This window comes from Schistocerca americana, chromosome X (genome assembly GCF_021461395.2).
Source record: "Schistocerca americana isolate TAMUIC-IGC-003095 chromosome X, iqSchAmer2.1, whole genome shotgun sequence".
In the NCBI taxonomy this organism is placed as follows: Eukaryota; Metazoa; Arthropoda; class Insecta; order Orthoptera; family Acrididae; genus Schistocerca; species Schistocerca americana.
In genome coordinates, this window is record NC_060130.1 from 102628030 (window position 1) to 102654782 (window position 26753).

Here is a 26753-nt window from a genome sequence, read left to right on the forward strand (position 1 = left end):
TCTGGAATACATTTCCATTAATACACAGGTGCTAATTCCATATAATAAATATTATTTAAATTTTAACATATAGTTAAAAGACCAAGTTTATGATGGCAGATTTGTTTTGCTCAAAACATTTCATGTAACAGTTACTCCTGCATAAAATTCCTGCAGTTTGCCTCACACACACTCCCAGTACAAGTAATGTAAGAAATAAGTTTTTCTTACACGTATTATAATGACAAACAGTGGCTTAAAACATTTACAAATACAATATTGACACATGAGTATACAATAAATGAGGTGCTAAAATCTTAGGTCCTCAACCGTGTCTCCCATATCCCATGATCCAACATATTAACATGTTTCCTCTTATGATTTCCTATTCTGACAGGGTAGGGTTCCTACTCCTACAATGCATCTTGAGAATGGCCATATTTTGATATTTCATAACAGACACCTCTATTTTATAGCATACAGTTTCACAGGTTTTATGCCATCATGGCCAGCGACATAATTTATATTGTGGATTTATGTTATCTTGTTCATGGGTTATTTCATTAATATCAGCTAGGCTGCTCGACAGCTATAAATATGTTATTAACAGACATTAAAGCTGTTCTAGATTTGCCTTAAATGAGTCACAGTGAGTGTTTATTGTTAATAATCCTATCACAGAACATAAAGTTAACACCTGACAGGTTAGCTCTGTTCCATACATGGTTTTTTCCTATATATTCATTCACTAGTCAATACATACAAATTTTTAAATGAGTCTCTTGTTGTGGAATGCTCTTATCACTTAACACTGAACATCACATTATTAGTAACCAACCCATATGCCACTCATTCCTTATGTTGCTTCCCCCAGTAACCATCTGTATTTTTTACTTTGCTGCTGACAGAGCATGTAGACACTAATTTGCAATATATTATATTTGTAACAATGAGATTTATTTTATTGTATTGTAAGGAGGTAAGCATACTCCCACACAGGACCCCCCCACACACATACACAGTGAGAGTGTGTGTGTGTGTGTGTGTGTGTGTGTGTGTGTGTGTGTGTGTGTGTGTGTGTGTGTGTGTGTGTGTGAATTAGAGAGAGAAAGAGAGAGAAAAAGAGAGAGAGAGAGAGTGGGGGGAGGGGAGGGGGGGGGGGGGAGATATGCATATGATGAAATCTGTTCAAAAGTGTGATCATTAGGAAAAATTTTCATTTTATTAACAGTATTCTGACATCCATGTGCTGAGGTCACATTTAATAGAATAGCAGGTACCTTTGAAAGCTGTAAAGTTATTTCTATCAAGGTTGTTTGTTAGATAGAAAACTTTGCTCTGCTGCAGTGACGTCACTAATGTCGCTAGCACTATTCTGTAGTTTTCATGTGGTTTTTGCAAAGCTAATTCCTAAAGACATGTCCATGATGTCCTAACAGGATTAACGTTTATGGTTCACATGAGCAGCAGCAACAGCATTCTTTCAAGTGTAACCAATTTACAAAGCCACCAACTACTGTGCACAATACCCAGCTCTATTACCTTCCAGTATGTAGTAGTTGTAAGTGATTCGATGGTTGGTTATATGTAGAAATTTGATGCACAGCTATAATTTCACTTGCAGCCATTTCTAGCACCTATTTGGAACTATTTATATTTGGTTTATTCTCTTGCAGTCATTCGTATGTACATTTAAACATTTGTTCTTCGTCACAATGTAATACATTTAAATATATTGTATTTTGTGCTTTATTTCCATTATTTCCTTAACTTTATCACCAATGCCTGTAGTACTGTTACTGACTGCAGCTGTTGCTCCTGTTACTGATGAAATTCATGACTTAGTGGTTATTATTATTCACTATAGTCTTCAAAGACAAAGTGAATAGCGGTCCTCTAACTTCTTTAGTCTGTGAATTTTGGGGTAGGGCCAACTTAACCATTAAGGCAAGCTGAAGTATCAATGATGTTTAAAGAAAACTGTAGCAAATGAAGTTACAAAAGTTGACTGCCATAACTGAATGGGCATTTATTCGGTTTCCATGTACTGCCATCCACACGACTGACAAAAATATATTGCATGTCACTAATACTCATCACATACTCGATAACAGTGGCCCACTGCCAGTAACCAAGTAGTGCCAATTATTTAAGTCTAATTATATTGTTCTTAAATCTTCAACCACAGGCCTGCTGCTCTAACATAGCAGCTTTCTGTCACAATAAAGCTGCTGATGTGAAATTAACTGTTCATTTCTGTGGATAGCTATTAAAGCACTTCTGACAGGATCCTGTACAGCAGTATAGCTCCTTCATCAGAATTCAAGTGTTTGATAGTTAAATAGCAAAGCAATTATTTTATAACACTAAATTACTTCTGTAATTGTGATTAAAGGTATTGTGCACAATAACACCAGATCTCACATCGCTTACTTTTTCAGAGCGCTATCTACCACCTATTACAAAGCATTTTCTTACTGAACTAATGTCTTCTGTGAACTTATCTTGAAAAAGCGAAATAGGGAAAAAAAACTAAAATTAATTGCCACACAGAAAATATATAAAATGAAGAGTTCTTTGTGTACAGTTTTAAATATAAAGCCAACAGTGGATCAAACGGAAATGAGGCTCCATTAAAATCTCAGCAAAAGATAGAAAGATGTGCAGGAAACAAGTACTGTAGCAGATCAAATGCTCAATGTTTTATCCAGATGTTGGAAAGTTGTATGAAACACCTACGTTTTGCCATGTTACTTTCCACCTATACTACAACTCAGCCAGTACACTTTCACATTGTCAACACACACAATAAGAAGTTTGCTTAAGTCTGATTTAAATTAAGTCTCCCCTCTACAACATTCTTCAGTAAAAGTATATATACTTTACACTTTTCATATTTAGTTTCACTGAATATGGTAATTATTAGTCCTGAGTAAAAAAAAAAAAAAAACATAGAATCAACTGGGATAAAAAAACGACATATAAGGCAAGCACTGAGCAGTTGGTACATACATAAAAAAGCAGAACATCAACATTGTAGCTCAGCCTACAGCTTGTGTGTGTGTGTGTGTGTGTGTGTGTGTGTGTGTGTGTGTGTGTGTGTGTGTAAAGGGGAAACGGGTGCAGCACTTGCAAGCCTAAGTTGATGTTACTACAGCAGTGGTGAAGTAGTGTGACATGATAACACTGAGCTCCCAATTGTCCCAAAGACAAATCTGTCAACAGGTCAAAGACTGACTGTTATGGTATGTTACTGCTCCCCCATTCCTTCTTTTAGATACCACATTCTTAGCAAAAAAGCTATTGAGTATGCAGAAGTCTTGAAAAACCACACTGACTGGCTGAAAAGGCTACCCTAGTAGATGTTTGTCATGCCTGTTGATTCAATAACATGGAAACATAACATATAAAGTAATTTCAAGCAGTTTTACCTTCTTTCTGACACTGGAAAATAACATGTAACACAAGATAACATAATCAGATTCCTTATGAATGCCTATCTATTACAAATATTATGAGAACACTCAAATTTTCTCAGATCATTATCTACATAATATCTTCATGGCAGAAGATTCAAAAGAATACTAGGAAATGAATATTCCCATCATACTTGAGGAGTTTGTTATGCCTTATGAAGAAAGTTTTATTGAAAACTTTTTGATGGTTCTCTCTTCTGTCATTATCTATTTAAGACATAACGAAAATGAATGTTCCAAAACTCAAGTGTGTTTTCCTTCTTTATGACACTATCTTTCTATTTGCTCCTCTTAAATAACTCATTAAGGAAACTCAAATATGTCTTAATTACTTTGCTAGAATTACAGTGTAACCGACTTGTTATTCATCATCATCTTTGTAAATTATGGGTATTTTCATTTACTAATATTATATAATGTATCCCAATGATATTTAGTTTCTTACAGTTGATATATGTCAGCTTGATGACAAATCTTTTTTACGGATCACTATGTTGATACAAGCAAAAAATTGCAGAACCACTTAATTCCTTACGAATATAAAAAGAGTACTCATCTGATCAACTACTTGATCACTGTTAAAACATGCAGATTTATTAACAAAACAACACACTGCTTTTGCTGGTACACCACACTTTTTCAATGTAACTACAGCAGTGGAGTGAAAGTCATTATGCACTAAAAACAATTAAGCTTTTTGACAAATTCTTGATACATAAATAAAAAGGTTTATATGTAGTATCATGATATGAAGAACTAAGCTGGATATAAGTTCACATGAAAACATAAATATGAAGATTAAAAAAGACAGGTACTTGAGCCACCTAAACTCAATCCACTAATCTCACGATCTGAAATACTTAAAAAGTCTTCCAAAGAACTTGTACATAAAATTCATGGCAATGGAACTGTATTCCGGACACCAAGTGTCTTCCATAAGCATATTTAAAATACAGAGTCTTTTCAAGTCATATTAAAAGAAATACTTATTTCAGTTCATATAAGTTTCACATTATTTCAAAACAGAACACTATTCCTTCATCAAAAAAATTATAAAATAAGTCACTCGAAAAACAAGGGACAGTGAAATATTTATGAATCATTACTCTGGGAAAAAACCACAAATTTCAAGATTATATGAAATATTTTTTTAAATAACTATATGATTTGATACTTTCATTGCTTGTTCTGTAACATATATCTTGTTTAAATTTGAGTTCACTTTCCCTCTGCCTTTAACACAAAACGGAGAACAAGCACCATGTATCAAACATCCATCAGTTTCATTTTCTGAAAGTGTGAACAGAAGCATTTACTCTTTCTTCTGTGAGAACAATGAAAATACCCATCTAATATCATATCAGTTTGAAAGAATTGATAAATACCCATCTAATTTTATCGTGAAAGAATAAATGTCAGATATTTCTTGTTCACAAAATACAACTGAGTACACAATTTTTATCCTTAGCCTAATTCACATGTGATGTTTTAGTGAATGACTGCATCATTAACAGTATGAAACTGCAGATAATTAAAACAATAAAGCATAATCAGACCCATACGTTGGGGAAACTGGATCTAAAAACAGGCAACCCAAGAATTTTCCCAATTAATACTCACTAAACAAGGGGCTAACAAGAGCTTGGGAGGGGAAGAAAAAAAACCTTGCATGCCGCACCCCCCCCCCCCCCCCCCCCCCAAACACACGCACATACGGACTACTTTGCTCTCGAGGACTCCTGGTGAATATGTTCCACATACTGACTGCAACTAAATCTATAAACATATTTTGGCAAAATACCATAACAGCCGATTATCAACAAGAATATACAAAGCAGTGCAATATAAAAGCCAAACTAAATAAAATATTTCTCCAGCAACCTTCTTTCATCCCTACAAATAATATAAAACATAATTGACACGATGCAAGTTCACAGGATCCGGGTGTCATCTTTCTCCACTTTGAAGATGATTTGGTGCATCTGCAAAGGTAAATTTCAGTCGGTATGCTTCTGCCACTAGCATTCCTATTTCAGCATGGGTCCAATTCTGTGTAGGCAAATTCTGCAGCATCAACATAAGGCCCTAGAATGGAGATAAATATGGCAATAAACAATGACCATGTAGGATTAAAAATATCATATTTTATGTTCAGTGGCATTGAATGATTGCATTTAAAAATGAAAAATAACTAGTCTACAACAATTAAAATGCAACAACGAGTAACCGTGACTAAATGACTGATGGCTGGGACACTGATCCTTGTGTGCAGAAATACCCATGAACAAGTGAGAGCATGTAAGTCCATCCTCCCCCTCCCCCTTTCCACACACACCACACACTACAGGTAAATGCATGTTTATGATTGGGGAGCACTCTGGCAACGTCATTTGAGTGATACCTTTGTCTTGCAGCATGCCATTCACAAAATGAGGACAACCCCTTTAACCTGTAAGAAAAAAAAATCATCAATGGCACCAGCAGACAGCACAAGAATACGGCACAGGATCTGAATCCCATCCCTTGTAGCCATCATTAAAGAACTATTTTGGGTAAATATGGGTATTTATATCTTCCCATGCTTTTTCCTATTTATTCTCAGTTGTCACCATGATACTGCAATATTTAATACACAAAACGGTGTTTTTTCCAAATTTATCATGCAATATAAATCCTTTAGTGTCCATTACACATCTGTTAAAGTGTGCACCAAGGCACACGATAAAGCGCAAGGGAAGTCACATGTGGTTAGATTTGCCACAAATCTCATGCCAGTAAACTCTACTGCATGCACAGAGCAAGCTGTCACAGTGTCGGGTGCTGCAAGGATATCAGTAATTCTTACTTTTTCCATGGTTGCTGCATTATATTGCACAGCAGTGCACATCAAAAGAACAACACTGTAACTATGGGTGAAAACGGGATGAGCAGATGGAAGGAAAGGAGAAGCTCAACATTTCTTCGAAAATAACTTCTTTTAGATGATGAATACTCATTTTGAAATTAACTGAAGATGAGCGAGGATAATTGTTGATTCCTACCGGACATTGTGCAACAGAAATTAATGGAGCAGGGCACTGTGATGAGAAAAGATTGATTGATTTGTTTATTCATCCGTATAACAATACAAATTGTATGGATGTAGTCAATTCTGTCTTATGAACTAAAACTACGTGGGTTCTTACAATGTTTACAATTCAATTCTTACAATTTTTGCAGGTCAATTCTTCCAGCATTTATAATTATGCCATAGACAGTCACTTTATATAGGCCTATGAACCATGGACCTTGCCGTTGGTGGGGAGGCTTGCGTGCCTCAGCGATACAGATAGCCATACCGTAGGTGCAACCAAAATGGAGGGGTATCTGTTGAGAGGCCAGACAAACGTGTGGTTCCTGAAGAGGGGCAGGCAGCAGCCTCTTCAGTAGTTGCAGGGGCAACAGTCTGGATGATCGACTGATCTGGCCTTGTAACACTAACCAAAACGGCCTTCCTGTGCTGGTACTGCGAACGGCTGAAAGCAAGGGGAAACTACAGCTGTAATTTTTCCCGAGGGCATGCAGCTTTACTGTAAGGTTAAATGATGATGGCATCCTCTTGGGGAAAACATTCCAGAGGTAAAATAGTCCCCCGTTCGGATCTACGGGCAGGGACTACTCAAGAGGACATCGTTATCAGGAGAAAGAAAACTGGTGTTCTACGGATCGGAGCATGGAATGTCAGATCCCTTAATCGGGCAGGTAGGTTAGAAAATTTAAAAAGGGAAATGGATAGGTTAAAGTTAGATATAGTGGGAACTAGTGAAGTTCGGTGGCAGGAGGAACAAGACTTCTGGTCAGGTGACTACAGGGAAATAAACACAAAATCAAATAGGGGTAATGCAGGAGTAGGTTTAATAATGAATAGGAAAATAGGAATGCGGGTAAGCTACTACAAACAGCATTGTGAACGTATTATTGCGGCCAAGATAGATATGAAGCCCACGCCTACCACAGTAGTACAAGTTTACATGCCAACTAGCTCTGCAGATGATGAAGAAATTGAAGAAATGTATGATGAAATAAAAGAAATTATTCAGATAGTGAAGGAAGACGAAAATTTAATAGTCATGGGTGACTGGAATTCGTCAGTAGGAAAAGGGAGAGAAGGAAACGTAGTAGGTGAATACGGATTGGGACTAAGAAACGAAAGAGGAAGCCGCCTGATAGAATTTTGTACAGAGCGCAACTTAATCATAGCTAACACTTGGTTCAAGAATCATAAAAGAAGACTGTATACATGGAAGACACTTGGAGATACTGACAGGTTTCAGATAGATTATATAATGATAAGACAGAGATTTAGGAACCAGGTTTTAAATTGTAAGACATTTCCAGGGGCAGATGTGGACTCTGACCACAATCTATTGGTTATGAACTGTAGATTAAAACTGAAGAAACTGCAAAAAGATGGGAATTTAAGGAGATGGGACCTGGATAAACTGACTAAACCAGAGGTTGTACAGACTTTCAGGAAGAGCATAAGGGAACAATTGACAAGAACGGGGGAACGAAATACAGTAGAAGAAGAATGGGTAGCTTTGAGGGATGAAATAGTGAAGGCAGCAGAGGATCAAGTAGGTAAAAAGATGAGTGCTAGTAGAAATCCTTGGGTAACAGAAGAAATATTGAATTTAATTGATGAAAGGAGAAAATATAAAAATGCAGTAAATGAAGCAGGCAAAAAGGAATACAAAAGTCTAAAAAATGAGATCAACAGGAAGTGCAAAATGGCTAAGCAGGGATGGCTAGAGGATAAATGTAAGGATGTAGAGGCTTATCCCACTAGGGTTAAGATAGATACTGCCTACAGGAAAATTAAAGAGACCTTTGGAGAAAAGAGAGCCACTTGTATGAATATCAAGAGCTCAGATGGAAACCCAGTTCTAAGCAAAGAAGGGAAAGCAGAAAGGTGGAAGAAGTATATAGAGGGTCTATACAAGGGCGATGTACTTGAGGACAATATTATGGAAATGGAAGAGGATGTAGATGAAGATGAAATGGGAGATATGATACTGCGTGAAGAGTTTGACAGAGCACCGAAAGGCCTGAGGCGAAACAAAGCTCTAGGAGTAGACAACATGCCATTAGTACTACTGACAGCATTGGGAGAGCCAATCCTGACAAAACTCTACCATCTGGTGAGCAAGATGTATGAGACAGGCGAAATACCCTCAGACTTCAAGAAGTATATAATAATTCCAATCCCAAAGAAAGCAAGTGCTGACAGATGTGAAAATTACCGAACTATCAGTCACGGCTGCAAAATACTAACGCGAATTCTTTACAGACGAATGGAAAAACTAGTAGAAGCCGACCTCGGGGAAGATCAGTTTAGATTCCGTAGAAATATTGGAACACGTGAGCCAATACTGACCCTACGACTTATCTTAGAAGATAGATTAAGGAAAGGCAAACCTATGTTTCTAGCATTTGTAGACTTAGAGAAAGCTTTTGACAATGTTGACTGGAATACTCTCCTTCAAATTTTGAAGGTGGCAGGGGTAAAATACAGGGAGAGAAAAGCTATTTACAATTTGTACAGAAACCAGATGGCAGTTATAAGAGTCGAGGGACATGAAAGGGAAGCAGTGGTTGGGAAGGGAGTGAGACAGGGTTGTAGCCTCTCCCCGATGTTATTCAATCTGTATATTGAGCAAGCAGTGAAGGAAACAAAAGGAAATTCGGAGTAGGTATTAAAATCCATGGAGAAGAAATAAAAACTTTGAGGTTCGCTGATGACATTGGAATTCTGTCAGAGACAGCAAAGGACTTGCAAGAGCAGTTGAACAGAATGGATAGTGTCTTGAAAGGAGGATATAAGATTAACATCAACAAAAGCAAAACAAGGATAATGGAATGTAGTCGAATTAAGTCGGGTGATGCTGAGGGTATTAGATTAGGAAATGAGACACTTAAAGTAGTAAAGGAGTTTTGCTATTTGGGGAGAAAAATAACTGATGATGGTCGAAGTAGAGAGGATATAAAATGTAGAATGGCAATGGCAAGGAAAGTATTTCTGAAAAAGAGAAATTTGTTAACATCGCGTATAGATTTAAATGTCAGTAAGTTGTTTCTGAAAGTATTTGTATGGAGTGCAGCCATGTATGGAAGTGAAACATGGATGATAAATAGTTTGGACAAGAAGAGAATAAAAGCTTTCTAAATGTGGTGCGACAGAAGAATGCTGAAGGTTAGATGGGTAGATCACATAACTAATGAGGAAGTATTGAATTGGATTGGGGAGAAGAGAAGTTTGTGGCACAATCTGACTAGAAGAAGGGATCGGTTGGTAGGACATGTTCTGAGGCATCAAGGGATCACCAGTTTAGTATTCGAGGGCAGCATGGAGGGTAAAAATCATAGAGGGAGACCAAGAGATGAATACACTAAGCAAATTCAGAAGGATGTAGGTTGCAGTAGGTACTGGGAGATGATGAAGCTTGCACAGGATAGAGTAGCATGGAGAGCTGCATCAAACCAGTCTCAGGACTGAAGACCACAACAAACAACATGTGGTATCTGTGTCTACCAAATGGCTATCTACAATTATTCTAAATACTCATTTACCTTGTAACAACTTTTACTTGATAAATATGTTTTTAGCTTTTGGCTAAAGATATCAAGTTCATTTACACCTTTTATTTCCTGTGGCGGCCTGTTTTACAGTTTTAAGCCATTATACAGCAAACTGTTCTGTGTTTTGGACTTTTTTTCCTGTTTAGGTATAAGTACTGGCTGGATCTAATTTCACTGTCATGTACTTTAGCTGTTTGTAGTATACATATGAAATTTTTCCTTACATACATTACAGTCTGGAAAATGTATTCGCATGGGACAGTCAGAATTTCTAGTTTTTTTTTAATAAATCAGTACAATGTGCCCTACTGCTGCTATTTGTTGTTATCCATACAGATCTTTTCTGGATCTTGAAGGCACACTGAATATCCCCATCACTTATTCCCCAAAACATAATTCCATAACTGAGGATTGAGTGTATGTCTCCACAATATGTCATTTTGAGGCATGAAATATTTCACACTGGTGTAAGTATTCATAGAGCATAACATGCTGTGGATAGTCTTTTTGTTAAAGCTTTTACATGTTCTGTCCATTTAAACTGACTATCTGCCTTCAACCCTAAAAATTTGGTATCTGCCTTCAACCCTAAAAATTTGGTATCCATCACACATTCTATTACATCATCATTAATTGTTAATTTACCATTATTGTGTCTTTTATTCAACTGGAAGTAGATACAATTAGTTTTCTTTACATTTAAAGTTACTTTATTTTTCAGTGAACACTTGTGAACATCTTTGAGGGCTGCATTTGCCTTTTCTGTCAACTGTGTTGGATTTTTGGCTGTGATCTCATCAGCAAAACTAATTACTTTTCCCAAGAAGTTATCAGCTACTATAACATTCCATGCTACTGTTGAATCAAAGACTGTCAAAAAACTATACTTCTGGCACATAAATATCATCACTGTCTGCACAACTTCTCTTCAAGGTCTCAATTGCATGTCTCTCTTAGCAGTACCATGAATGCAGAGATTTTATTTGCTTTTTAATTTGTTCCACTGTTATTTGTGGCCAACACTATTAATGTACAACGGATTTTGTTTAATGATGTGTGATGTTCGTTCCTGTTGTGATAATCTTTACTTACACAGCTTCAGTTCATACCGTCAATCAACACACTCATGGGTTCTTTGCACCAAGTTGCAATATTTTACCTTCATTCTTCTTATGATTACTCATCAGCATGTAGCAGGAAGTGTGAAGTGCATAGCTGCAGATGTCTTCACCACTTGGAAAGCACACTTGTGGTAGGAACTTAGTTGTCAGGATGGATATTAGAATTATTAGTTGTCACAAAACAATATACATTTCTATTCAGTGTGGCTCTGCTGAGTCCCTGCTGGAGAGCAACAGAAAAAAGGCAATGAATGTGCTGGCCATCATAGATTATACTGCTACACCAACAGTTTATGCAGTATCCACATGAGAAATGCATGGTGCTACTCACTATTCAAGTGTGATCCTCATTACAGTCACGTTAGTTTGCTATATAACATAGCAACTATGTTACATAGTATTGTATAAATGACTCCCCCTCTAACTTCCAATTACTTTAAATGAAAGTCGTAAGTAACATTTTGATAATAATAATAATAAAGTAAAACGCTTCACCTAAATTGAACTATAAGAATTCAACCACCAAGAAGGTGACATGAATAAACTATTTATGTTTTAATTAAACTGAAGTAAAAGAGAGCAAATGAAATAACATCAGCCAGTCATTTACATAGAGGTTATGTACAGAAGACACTTGTCGATCTAGTGGCAAAGCTTCTGTAGTTAATGTGGGTGTTGGTTGGATGGGCGTGTCATTTGCGTGGGAAATCGGATAGAAACAACTATGTTGAAGGACAATGCCCCTTGCTGATTTGCTATGCATTGTAACTCTTCAGTTTATGAACTATTTACTTTACAAACATATGGATGACAGACTGTAATCGGTTTGTTTCCTCTATTAGCATGAGTGTACATACATTCATTTGTGAAATTGAGTACGTCTAATACAACTCACAGGTCAGAAGCATATGTCTTGTGGGAAAGAGTTCCAGCTCCAGTGTTGGCGCACTCGTAGCTACAATTTGCTTTCACACAGATTTGGAGCTAGATCACATATGTGAACCCTCCAGTAAAAATGTTCATTTCTGTGTTAGTATTGATTGTATTTTTCAAACTACAAATGCTTTCCGGACATTGCTCCAAGTACTAGAAACAGCATCTGAATAGTGGCAGGCCATTATTTTGCTCTAATTACATGAAAGTAATTTGTCAGGTACGGAGCAACTATTAACTGTGTGTGCAAGTACAATTTTTGATTGTGATGATCTTCAGAATGACAGTGGGTCCACATTCTCGAGTCAAAATGTTGCTTCAACATAATGAGCAAGTGATTCCAGCACATGGCTTTGAATTTGTGAGGATTTCTGATGTTTTGTCTTCATTATTCAGTCACACAGATGGCTGAAGGGCCATGTGATCAGATGCCAAGATATTCCCATTCAGCAAATTTATTTTGAATGGCTGTCAACCATCAGTAATGTCTTTTCTTTCAGACATGCAGGTATGCATAGCTTTTTTTCTGTAGTGAGTACCAATTCTGTGCTAAAGATAATGATTAACATGGATCACTGAAGTATCTTTAAAGGAGCAGGAGTCAATGCGTTTGCCAAATACAGATGTTTCTCGTGTGCTCTCATCGTGAAATACAACTGTAATTATCAAGCCCTTGCTAATGTGAGATGCATATTCAGAGAGAACCGTGTGCCTCTTCATTAAAATTGGTTGTTCATTATAAGTTTGATCTTTTTATTTGTGGCTAACTTCCAACTTCCCAAGCCACCTCATTTTATTAAGATTAGTTCTAAATTACTAAATCATGCAATAACAAGGGCAGAAGAGGAGAATTATCCCCAAGTGCAGAATCGACGAGATACTCACAGCGTCCTACAAACTGTAAGATTGTCACTGGCACACAGGCTGTCATGACTGATTAATAGTGTTGCACCTATGCACCCAATGAATTGGACACTATCAAAATAAAGTGTAATCCCTTAAGATTTAGGTTTCATTTAAAGGGCTGCATCCTTCCAGTTACAATGTTAATAAGATGTAATTCATTAATATTTTCAACCTCCATCTAGCCTGCTATCTTCCAGCTGCAATATATGTCGCTTACCATTTTGATTCCTACACTGTTTGCTATGTAACTACTTGCTGTTAGTTTGGTTTTTCACACTGGATCTGTTTGTGCTGTTCTTGTTACCTAACAACAAATTTAGCTTCGCTCAAACTTCAGTGAAATATAAGATTAAGATTTTGGTGTTTCTCCCACTTTCTTCAAAAATATAAGGTTTTAACTTTATAACATCTCTACTGTATTTTAGGGTGTGATACACAATGAAACGTTCTTGTGTATCTGCAGAAAGATTAAAGCCTCAGCCCCAAATTGTAAGACAGTATATAAGTCATTTTAAACTTCTCGCGGCGTAATGAATATTCCATTAAATTTTGGGCATGCAGCCACGCAAATAAAATTTCCTCCACTGATATTAGACATCTGGTGTCTTACAGCCTGAAGTAATGCCACACCTTCCAGCAATTCAATATATTTTATTTTACCAGAGCAACACTTGACAATGCCTGGCAAGTTATGTCCCAACCTTCTTCAAAGAACCGATGTACCATTCCTCTAGACTGTCAGTTCATTTGGGATATTTTCCATTAAACATGTCTGGGATAAAGTTGGTCAGCAACTTGTTTGACAAAGTGCTCTGGCAACCACTGTTCATACTTTATGGACTGCATTCAAACAGCACGGAAAAAGATTTTCCAGTAAAATACCCGGGCACTTCCCATTTCCATACAACAATTTATACATGCTTGGGTTCAGCATATTGAGATCACACACCAAACTGAATTTTCAGAGTCAGAGGTCACGAACTGTTTTCTAATTTGCATTCTCAGAAACCTAATCTGTGGTATAATATTCATTTCAGGCACGTGAATCCTCTGTGGTGTTGCAATTTTCACAATTTAATGAATGAACACTGGTACTACTAACACAATACACTGCTTGCCATGTACACAACATTCACCCAAAGGGATTGGCAACACCTCAGACACTGAAGCATCAAGGGGTTGCATATACCGACGGCATTGCCTCCCCAGACTACGTCGACCACAACAAGGACAACAGACAGCAGTACAAATGCCACCAGAGGTCCTCCGTGCCAGGGATCTATTTCCTCTGCCGAGTCACATGTGCGGAACTGGATCGGCACAAATTCCTCCTCACCCCTGCTACATAGGGCAGTGCAAGCCAACATGTCGGCAGTTCGCTCCACCGAGGTGGTGTCTTACTATTGCTTATTAAGCATCTTCCCTTGGGAGGTATAGCACTGCTTCTCTTTCCCCCTCTCCCAACCCTGCACATATTCCAATATAAGTAACATAAGTAAAAGTAATGTGCAAGGATCACAAATGTTATGCTTGGTCAGAACAATTTGAAAAGGTCTGCCACTGTTCAAGATGATCTTAACATAAGACAAAGTAAGAAATACAAAAATAAAAAGATTCTCTAAGTTTCTGCTTCATAAAAGAACTTCATAAGCAAAGAATCAGTTATGATATGCATCTCTGATAATTTGATCCATACATACTTGAGTTAAAAAAAATTTTTAAAATTTGGAGCTTAGAACTGCAGTCACTGACACAAACAGAAGATATGACAACAATGGAGTATGAAGTATTGTGGCCACAACATACACCTGAAGACTTTATCAGCCTGACCAACAGCTATACCGCAAAAAAACTGAAGCACCCAGAATAGGTGGAGAAAACAAAATGAAACTTCCCAAGTCAGAAAGGTATGTGATGTTATTAAAGAGAACACATTTACAAAGAACTTGGCAGTATGATGTTGCACCCCACTGATGCCATGAGGCAAGCCACAACTCAACTGTTGTAATAAGGTCCTTGGTATACTGGATATGAGCACTGGGACTGAGTTGAGTCCAAGCTGATCCCACACATGGACAGATTTGGAGATCTTGCTAGTCATGACAGTACTTCAACATCACACAGGCAGCTCATAGAGCCACATGCCACGTGTGGACGAGCATTGTTCTGTTTAAAATGGCACCACAATACTGTCACATGAGATATAACAAACACACAAGAACATAAGATTTCCATGTCATACCAATGTTCTGTCCGACAGATGTCATACCCAATGGCTCTTCACACCATGACACGAGGAGTAATATCACTGTGCCTCTCCACAGCAATTGAAAGATGTGACCTCTTCCCAAGTCACCACCATACTCGCTAACGACGGTCATCTGGCGTTGTGCAGAAACGCGATTCATCACTGAACACAACACAACACAACACCACTCGTCAGCAGTCAGTGCTTCTCAGTCATGGCACCACTACAAATGCAGCCATTTGTATTGTGGTGTTAATGGCAGCCTATGTATGAGACAGATCCCAGTTCGGCCACTGCTAGTCTCCATCCAACACCGTGGGAGGACACACAATATTCCAGGCAGTCCTGTATATGTTTTCAGATGTTAGGCACAGGTGTAAGGGATTATGATGTGCTTAGTGCACAATATAATGATCCTCCCTTATTGTGGTCAGAAATGGTCAACTAGAACCTTGATGACCAGTATGCCAGCCCTCTCATTTCCTTGCAATCCAACATTGGGCTCTTATCACATTCAAATGTGTCACAAATTGTGATATTGTACAATTCAACCAGAAGGCAAAATGAGACCAAGACACCAACAATGTGGCCCTTTCAAACTCTGTCAGGTAATGATAACGCTGTCTTACAGGCGTTCACAGCACCTACATGTTCTTTACCGTGGCCACTCAACATCTGATGATGTTCATGCCCCTTATGTAGCCTACCAGACCTGGTAATAACACTACACTGGGACAACACTAATGCACTCTGATAGCTGTTCTACCCATCACAGAGAAATGCAGCTGCAATCATCTACATACTGGCTGGTGGTGTGTATGTATACAAAGTTACATCGACGTCCCACCACGTATTTTGGGTGCTTCACTTTTTTCTGTTAAGCTGTGTATTTATTCACTTGAACAAAACTTGTGGGCACAATTCTTTGACACGTTTCCGTCAACTGTCAGCTCTCCCTAGTGAAGTCTGTGCAATTCACACTTGTTACTATATAAATCTTCATTTTGGAAAACTCAGCAGCTGCATCACCTCTCTTGATCTATGATGAAAAACTGCTTCATTCAAATATTGTGGAGTTTTTAAAAATATTGCATCTGACATTACATCTGGATAGATTTTCACAATGTATTGGCAGAGATGGCCTCAAATAACACTAATTTCAAAGAAAAATTGTCCACAATAAAAGAAGCTTACGACATAAATGTGAGCTTCTTCAAATATACCTACTGTATCTATAACGTTTAACAGCATATTTTATTTACTCAAAAGCCTTCACGCCTTCTTTGAATAGGTTTAGAATACAGACATAATAATTTTTGCATAATATTTCAAGTTAACTCTTTTTCCATATGGTCTCAATGTAACCTAAAAAAATAGTGTACTGCCTTTCATTCGTATCAGTCCTGTATCGGACTTTGACTGTGGCTGCTTTTCCCACCACTAATTTTTGTGCTTCCAAGTGTACATAATGGTATCTTCATTATGAAGCTGATTCGGTGAATTTTATATGCACGGTGTTGTCTACAGACTCATTCCATGATTACAGATCTTAAACTTCAATGGTACCATGGAAACAGAATAATAAATACAAAATAAATGACAGGACGGTTACTTCTGAATAAGTTTGCACAAAGAATTTTCACTTTGCAGTGAGTGTGCAGCACCAATTTGAAACTACCTGGCACATTAAAAAGCAGTATGCCAGACCAGGACTCTAAGTTGCTTGGAAATAGTGGTTAATCACTGTGTCACCTCGCTTGGTCCTAATTTAGACATCTTGGATTTAACTGAAAGTTACAAAAATTTCTTCATGTTTGAAGCTACTCCCAAATGTAAAATAATTGTTCTGTTTTACTGGCTTCCTGCTTTGCTTAGTGTTTCCATACGTGACACATTCATAATGTCACTTCCCTTTGGACGTTTTGCACAGTGTATGAGCCAAAGGCCTTTAAGGGAAACTAAAAGCTCAGAAAGCTATATCCAAGTGCTACAATCTACTTACATGTCACCATACTCTCAGACTAAGTCACTGAACTTTTAAAACACAATATTATATTATCAGAATGACAAAATTGATCTGTAAGACAGTTCCAAGCAACAAGGCTCAGTCTTGGACCTACTATTGTTCTCCTAGTATGTCAATGACATCTCGTATCATGAAATGACCACAATGAAAAAAATTCAAGAAATTAGATCCAATACATTCTTCCCAGGAGCCATACACTAGTGGAACAGTGAAGGGAGGAGAGGGGGGAGGGGGTTTCAGTTAGTGGTACCAGAAGTACTCTCCACACACACAGTCAGATGGTTTGCAGAGTACTGATGTAGATGTATATCACATGAGTTCTAAAAAGACTCCGTTAAACTTCAGTTACACAATAAATCAATCAAATGTAAAGGCTGTAAATTCCACTAAATACCTAGCAATTCCAATTACGAACACCTTAAATTGGAAAGAACACGCAGAAAATGTTGTGGGGAAGGCGAACCAAAGACTGCATTTATTGGCAGAATACTTAAAAGATGCAACAAATCTCCTAAAGAGACTGCCTATACTACACTTATCCATCCTGTTTTGGAGTACTGCCGCACAGTGGGGGGGTCCTTACCATATAGGATTAATGGAGTACATCAAGAAATTTCAAAGAAGGGCAGCATGTTTTGTATTACTGAGAAATAGGGGAGATAGAGTTTCATGGACATGGATCAGAGTTTGGGTTGGACATTATTAAAACAAAGGCATTTCTCGTTGTGGCTGGTATCTTCTTACGAAATTGCAATCACAAACTTTCTCCTTCGAATGCGAAAACATTTTGTTGACACCGATTTACATAGGGGAGACAATCATCATCAAAAAAATAAGCAAAATCAGTGCTCGCACGGAAAGATATAGGTGTTCATTTTTTCCATGTGCTGTACGAGAGTGGAACAATAGAGAATTATTGTAAAGATGGTTCAATGAACCCTCTGCATGGCACTTAAGTGTGATCTGCATAGCAGCCATGTAAATCAAGATGGTAGATCTATTCTGCCCACCCGTAAACATCACCATTTCTATGCTGAAGACTTCCACCTTCATTTAAGAGCCAGACTTGAATGTAAGTCCCATCAGCAATTAATTAATTAATTAATTCCGAATAATATCAGAAAATTGTAAATGACTGGATGAGTACCTCAACTGAGTGCAAAAAATAGCATCGTAACATGCCCAAAGATTTCCTATTGCCTCTACACTGTCCAGAAATTTTGTGAAGTATTTTCACAGGACACGAAATGTAAACTTGTGAAACGACTCATTCCATCAAATCTCCACTACTACACTGTAATCTAACATGGTGTGCATAGTGAAAACTAAGGAAACGCTTAGCCCCAACCATAAATGACTGTGTGTGTTACTTCTGCAAAGTCCATTTATTTGACCATCTCAGTGCCTCACCCACCCTGTTACTATGATTGCAGCCAGACAAGTTATGTGACTATCATATATACTCCATCAGCTTCTTAGAGTGCAAGATTCCTGGTATTTCACATCAGAAACAAAGTACCTGTCATATCATCATAATCGCAACACAAAGCCTCACACTTATCAAGTTTACTAGCAGTGGCCATTCATGAAACAAAAACATTTGCGAAGTCCTCCTCTGTTGTTAATTATCCTGCATTCTATGAATAATGTAATGCCCTTTCACAATTAAGAAAAAGCTGAAGCATTTCCTTTTGTCAACCTCATAATTTTTTACCCAAAAATTAACATATTATGCTAAAGAGTAAAGCAGAAGATTTTATGTTCTCTTTTTGTTTCTTAATCTTGTCACACCATTTCCTTTTCCCCTCACTTTATAATTTATGTTCTATCATGTTCCTCTTTCTCTCCCTCTTCTCTGCTGGTCATACCTGCCAGTGCTCTCAGGTTAAATCTAACTATTCGTCTTTCTATTCTTATACTTGTCATTAACTAATATAACGGTGTTCATTCTACTATAGCTACTAACTACTGTTTCCACTACTTATGTCATAGTTATTTCTAAGTGTTATATCTCATATAGAATGTAAGACTTATTTTCTTATAACTTGTGTGTTGTAATGAACATAGGGTAAATATGTTCAATGCTTTGTTAGAAGCAAGACTGGACCGTTTGGTCCTTATCTTCACAGGATAAATATATAATTATTGTTTTTAAAAATATGCATTATTTATGGTAACTGCTAATTTAAATAAGACTGTACACTGTAAACACTGCAGTACAATTATGTATTTGTTCAAGACATTATTTCCTGTATTGTTGCCTGCTGGCAGTAAGAGATGAAACAGAATAATTGTAAGCCAATAATAGGACATTATGTACAGAAACTGACTTAGCAGATGTATTAGTAATAATAATACCTGGAAATCTCTTTCAAGCAAGAGTTCTCTTCTCCAATGCAAGAGAAATGCAGCACACACATATAACTGGAACGAGGCAAATCCATCAGACTCTGCTAGATATGTATCCCATAGGCGAATTGTACAGTGTAATGGCAGTTCACGGGTCAACAGATTGTTCATCCACCGGAAAGAAAACTGTAAATAATCCACTCCATGATTCTGGAGATGCCTATGCAGCTGGCCTGAAAAATCAATATTTGTTGGTTTATAGTTATGGAATGTGTGCTGTTTAACGAACACTGCACAGTATTTAAATACGAGTATAAACCCAAAATAAACTGATCTGTCTGTAGAAACATAAATGCTTATTAGTGGCAACAGTGAAGACATTTTGTGAAAATGATTATCAACACAGACAAAATTTTAATACTGATGATATAACTTTTTAAAAATTACTTTATCATCAATAAAGCAGAAGCAAAGTTTCCCAACTTCTAGCTTAATACAAAACCATAATAAACAAACTAAACTCCTTCACTCCTTTTTTACACTTTAGAACAGAAAATGCTGTGAAAATGCAATCCTGAAGTGTCCTTCAGCAAGTGTCCTACAGCTTGTCCTAATATTTATCTCAATTCCTAACAGGCTCAAATCATCATCTATCTGAAAACTTCTGTCACTTAGCTCTATAAGATAAATACGAGCTATTCTACAGAAATTAGGTTGCATGTAAGAGGTCTAATTCATAGACTCCTAGACTTTGTTTCTGTGAAGACTACTGATAAGTTATTTCCAGGTATGTATCTTACCAAGTGCTATGGTATTTCCTAAATGCAGACAGTTTTCACTTTTGTTTAAATTATTTTACTACAAACATAATTTTTCTCAACTTCTGTTGCTGCTGATTAGGCATGACATATATTCATAAATAATAATTTTGTGTTCAGAATTAACCACAAACAACTTTTACAGCAATCAACAGTAGTTTCATGTTCAGATAGTCAGCCCTATTGTGGCTCTTGATCTGTTTCGGATCATCATCTTACAATAACTTTTCGCATCTGAACAGATGCTGGTCAGCTGCAAAAGATTACTCAATTATATGCTTATTTTAAATTTTATACTAAGTACATTACAAATAATTACACAACATTTACTTATTTTGCATGATATGGAAGAATGATGGAAAATAGCTGAAACAGTTTTGTTTCAATGTACTTTCATCAGTTCCAGGTTTAATGCAATGAAATGATTTTGAAGCAAGGGGAAAGCTTTGTGCTATCCATTATGTCTTGAAGGACATCTTTGTTTTTGTTTGTAGAACCACTGTGCATTTTTATTTCAACTAAGTTCCTCACAAGAAATCGTACACATCTTTTATTTAAATTAAAAACTGAGTACACTTTCAGCATTTGTACCCAGTCCAGTCGCATCAATGTGACCACCACCTATGTTCGATGTCTATGTGCAATAACCAATCACTGACAGCAGGTGGCAGTACTAGAAGTGGAGGGTATATAAAGCATGTCGGGGGGATGAGGGACACAGTGCAGTTGTCATCGTAATTGGGAAATGGAGCGATTTATCTGACGTCCAAAAGGGCAAGATCATCGGCTTTCAGGCCAAGGGTGGAAGCACTATCAATCAAACCAGGTAAGTTTGTAGATTGTTCACACGGAGCCACAGTTAAAGTATATCACGGATGGCAAAATCGCCATATCCAAAACTGCTGCCGAGGTAACCACAAGCCATAGATGACAGAAGTATAGATGTGTATGGGCGAATAGACGTGCAACTGTTGAGCAACTGACTATCCACATAAACCAATGGGCTACCAACAGTGTCTACTCAACAATCTTTCAGAGAACATTGTTGCATATAGGAATCCACAGCTGGTACCTGGTTCATGTTCGTGCACCCATGCTGACTGCTGCTTATCAGTGATGATGGCTGGAATTTCCACGCCAATACTGCAACTATTGTGCCAATGTACATTTCATGTAAGGACCGTGAAGATAAGATTAGAGAGATTAGGGCTTATATGGAGGCATACAGACAGTCATTTTATCCTCACTCTATTCAAGAGTGGAAGAGAAAAGGAAATGACGAGAAGTGGTACAGAGTACCCCCTGCCATGCACCATACAGTGAGCTGCTTGCAGAGTACATATGTAGATAGAACTAAATGTACACAGAGTGGTGACAGGTGGCCTTTTCAGGTGAATCAAATTTTATGCTTCATCGGACAGATGACCAATGGCGAGTATAGCACGAAACGTCCGAAAAGATACACCCTGTAACAATTGTCGTAAGGGTCAAGGTTGGAGTGTTTTCCCTGGGTGATCTCAATATTCTGAAAGGCACAATGGGTCAGCACAAGTACACATCTACCCTTGGGGACCATGTACACCCCTACATGCAATTTGTTTTTCCTTGGCACAATGATATCTACCAGCAGGACAATACAATGTATCACACAGCTTGCAGTGTACTTTTGAGGTTCAAAGAGCACAAGGATGAGTTTACCATACTCCCATGGTCACCAAGCTTCTCGGATTTAAACCTAATCGAGAATCTGTGGGTCCACCTTGATTGGGCTGTTCGTAATATGGATCCTCAACCGAGAAATCTACCACAGGTGGTCACGGCACTGGAGTCAGCACAGCTTCTCATTCGTGTCAGTACCTTCCAGAACCTTACCGACTTCCTTCCTGCACATCTTACAGTGCTACGTGGTGCAAAAGGTGGTTATTCAGGTCAGGTGGTCACGTTACTGTGAGTGGACAGTGTACATTAAGTTACCAACACCACTACAATAACTTCCAAATTATTGCCAGAGTTTGCAGTCACTTTATCACCACAGGAAATCAGGGCATGGGGACAGCCAATTGCCAATACAAAATGAGATCAATGCAACAACTTTTTGCTGAAGTTCAGATGTACACAATATTTTATGAGCTTTTGCTAGTGTCTTCTTGCATAAATCTCTGAGCAGAAGCTTCAGTTAGTTGTGCAAAAAACAGCTAGTCTCCTTTAGTCCACTATTGACTTCAATCACACCAAACTCTGTCTACCAGCATCAAGTTTCATCAGATGAAACAAGAAAAGCATTTGAGTCTACTATGATTTTCTATGAAACTTGAATACATCCTCTTGTGACTTAACGGTGAAAAAAATTAGCTTACTTAATTGCAAGTTAATTCACCACAACTTCATGAAGCAAATGAGTTTGAGAGTTACACTAAACAGTCTAGTCAAATTCTTAACCTTTGATTGTTGGTATGAGTTAGAAAAAGTATAATTTTTGGTTCTTCACCACATCACTGTCGATTCCCCTGGATGATACTTTTAGTGCAAATGAAAGTTTTTTTTGGCATGTCATTGCAGTAACTCCTGTTGGGTTTCTTGCTGCTAGAAAAGTGGCAAGAAAACCCAGGAGAATTTTATTGCATTGACACGCCATCATTTGAATATCAACCCTTTCCACTCCAAATGTGAGTGGTGCGCTACACTGCAAATTTCGGTTTCCGCTCTGATGCTGAGCCTCATTCAACATGACTTTTCATAGCTCTTACATGCTCCAGTTGCAAATCAGGCTGTACTATGCTGCATGGTGCTGCTACCTGAGAGAGAGAGAGAGAGAGAGAGAGAGAGAGAGAGAGAGAGAGAGAGAGAGAGAGTGAGAGTGAGTTTATAATTATTATGTTTAAAGTTAGTAGGCACAATATGGATAGTTATTCATGCACAGTCCTTTCAGAGAAAGAGATTGCTGTGCTTTTAGAGGAATGTCTAAATGAAAGTGAGAGTGAAAATGAGTTTCATGACAATGATTTTCATGACAATGATTTTGATGGTGACAGAGACTCATTTCAATACAATTTGAGCAAAATGATGGAAACAGCCCACTCTGAAGAGTTTCAAATAATATCACACATTGAAAATTTTTGTTTTGTAATGCTTGTGTAAATGCATTTGAATGAAAGCACATGTTTTGTTTTGCTGTATATCCTAATTGTTGGTCAGTGGCCTCTCATTGTTTCCACAAAGACTTGCATAATTCTCTGTGATGCACTTGCCACCTGGGCAGCAGTGATTTAAATACGAGTACATGGAGATGCCCTGTGTCTGCATTACAGAGTGGAAAGGGTCAATCACCTCTTGGGAATGCTACCAAATTAAAGTCTTAGTATTTTCTTTCTTTCTTTTCTTTTTTTGTTGTAGCTCATGACAGGGTTTCGTTTCTATGTGCTACTGACGTACTCTTAATTTCTTGAAAAATATGACAGCACAAATAAATGACTTTTTCATTTCTCTGATAAAATTTTTTTTTTTTTAACTTGCTCTTAACTTATCAAATCCTCTGCTACAATATCTTTTTACTTCAGCTCTGTTTCCTGGCTACAATTGTAGCTTCTCATTCATCTCACGGAACTCGAATATCTGCTCCTTGTACTTCTGTTATAGGGATGATTTCCACCATACTGCAATATATTGTACAATCCATGTTTTAAGACCTCTCTTTGTGCTGTTGAAGTTCCTTCGTTATTTATTTATAACTGAAGGTGGATAATAAGAATATAGTCAAATTCCATTTTTATCAATAGTATGTAGCTCAAAACAAAAATACTACACAACAATAAAAGATAATAATGAAGTATCGGAGTTTGAAACAGCAAATTAGTCTCCTTTAAGCTTTCAGCGTGTACTGATAGCTTTTTTAATTAAGCTGTAAAAACGTTTAATGAGATTGCCAGTGAGAATGCTATTTTCTTGAAAAACAAACTTCTCTCTCTCTCTCTCTCTCTCCCTCTCTCTCTCTCTCTGCACTTGAGTTGTACTGGTCAGCAGTCTGAAACTTTGCCAACATTGGCCAGCGAGTTCTTGCTCTAAGGAAAAACAGTAAAGTTCCAGAGCAGCCAGAAGGAGAACACTTCGCTTTAAAATTTGGAAGAATAAACTCTTTGTTTTAGGTCTTTGTAAAGTTGTGACTTCACGGTAGGATTTGTAAGAGTACACTTTAGAGTTACAACTTCAGGTTAGGACATGAGAGATGACTGGTGAAACGAGCCTTGCTGCCTCTGGAAGGATGTCCGTACTCAAGTACTAAATACAAAGAGAGGACAGAAATCATCTTCTCCAGCTGCTTTTGCCGGCAGTTACTTTAGTCATGTTCTGCATGCTTTGGTAAGATGGGCTATCGTCACACGTGCAGTCGTCGCTATGACACAAAGTTAATTTGCTGTCTTCTGTGATCTTGAAGTCACAAATCCAGCTTGTTGCTCTCAATCCAGATTTTTGGCAGTCTTATGGGGTTTGCTCCAATCTTTCCATGTACTTTCAGCTAATAATTTATGCAGTCACTCATCTTGTCCACGAATTATTGAAGTAAGTTTTATTCTCTCCACCCACTTGTGCCAAGGTTACACTTCAGTGTTATTACCCCTTGTCCACTTGTCAACAGTTCTTTATAAACATCGGTGGGTAATTCTCATGTTTAAAGATAATAAATCAAATGGTTATAGTGACCATTTGTTTCCAGTCATAGCTAAAAGCTCCCTCATATATGTCTATATGAGTGGTGTGGGACTCATTTGTTTCATGCTTAATTTGTCCGTCCCTATTAATATTCATTTAAATAAAACACTTTCTATTGCACAGGAGTATCCTTATTTTTAATTAATTTGTAAGATCATTTGGGATGGTTCCTCAGTATATTGGTCATGAGAATTAGATCATGTGCATCCTAGAGATATGCTCCAACCATATCCAACACCCCACAACAGGAAAGATTAAAAGAAACCACTTAAGCACGAAACACAATGACACCAAAAGAATTATGATAAGTTACCTTTTCAAATAAAATATTATTGTAGGAAATAAAATACCACCTCTAGATAGTGGAAAGATATGCAACTGACAAACTGAGGTATCTGTAGAACTACAAGCATTGTTTATAAATTCAGTGACTTCTAACATTGATTATATTTCTATACTTACCATCAATTCGTTGAATAAGCTCCTTGAGTTGATTGACTTTATGCTGAATACCAAGTTGTGCAAAAATGTAATTATCCTGGATGCCATCCAGAAATTTTGAAAGGCACCAAAATGAGTCTGCTTCTATTATGTCTCTATGACCTTGTGGCAAACTTTCAACATCATAGTTGTCAATATCACTGTCTACAAAAATTAAACAACAATTACACCTCAGGTTGTCAAATAAATTTACAGAAAATCAAAAGTTGTAGCTATAGCTCAACTGAGTGAAGTGTGTGCTTAGCTAATAGAGCAGTACAGTATAAGGTTGTTTTTCATGGGAACAAATATAGCTGTTCAGGTACTCATGGGAAATGAAAAATAAAAATAATAAATGGGAACAAAAGTATAACTTTTTACACACTACATTATTTTACACTCTTTTAAAGGAATCTTTTGTCATTTATATAAACATGACATCCTCTTGTAATGCAATTCAGAGTATCAGCTTTATTATAGACAGATTTTATTTGTACCAGCAGTATAGGATAAAAACTAAACACAAAGCCAAAAAGATTATGTTTTACATGATGTATGTAAATAGCTCTAGAACAATTTAAACTAACAAAGTGACCATGCTTTAAAAGCAATGCCTAATATTATCAAATTAAATACATCCACAGATTCAAAGGAATCGCTAATTAGTTGACAGGCCCTACATTCAACTTAGTTATGCTATTCAATACTGACAACAAGAATTATCTGGTTTCAAAAACACAATGAAGATAGTTTAGTATGATGAGAGATTAAAAGTTAAATACTTTCTCTAAAAATTCTCTACATATCTGCAAAAATTTGGAAGAGGCCTCCGATAACTTTTCTCTCCACTGCAAGCAATGATTTGCAAAAGAGAAATGATAAGTTCACAAAAAACAGGTGTGACTAATAAAATAACAAATAGTTGTGCAGTATTTTGGAAAAATAACAGAATAATGCCACTTTTATTCTTGCCAAATTAATGTTAATCCCAGGTTTACATAACATACATGAAGTAGGTGAAACTCAGTACAACAGAAACATATGTACCATGGAAATAACTTGTCAGGTTTCTATTTTACAGACTGATCGATG

General features: G+C 37.2%; 1 protein-coding gene across 2 annotated transcripts in view; it reads right to left on the reverse strand.

Moving 5' to 3' along the window:
- Positions 1 to 1078: 1078 nt before the first annotated feature.
- The window catches only part of LOC124555625 (TBC1 domain family member 22B), a 143260-nt gene continuing 117585 nt past the window's right edge, over positions 1079 to 26753 (reverse strand). For both annotated transcript variants that reach the window (XM_047129597.1, XM_047129596.1), the window contains exons 9-11: positions 25644 to 25826; positions 19666 to 19889; positions 1079 to 5540 (exon numbers count right to left, since the gene is read on the reverse strand). In XM_047129597.1, coding sequence (XP_046985553.1) covers positions 5403 to 5540; positions 19666 to 19889; positions 25644 to 25826 — 545 coding nt within the window. In that variant the 3' untranslated portion in view covers positions 1079 to 5402. The remainder of the gene's footprint in view (positions 5541 to 19665; positions 19890 to 25643; positions 25827 to 26753) is intronic.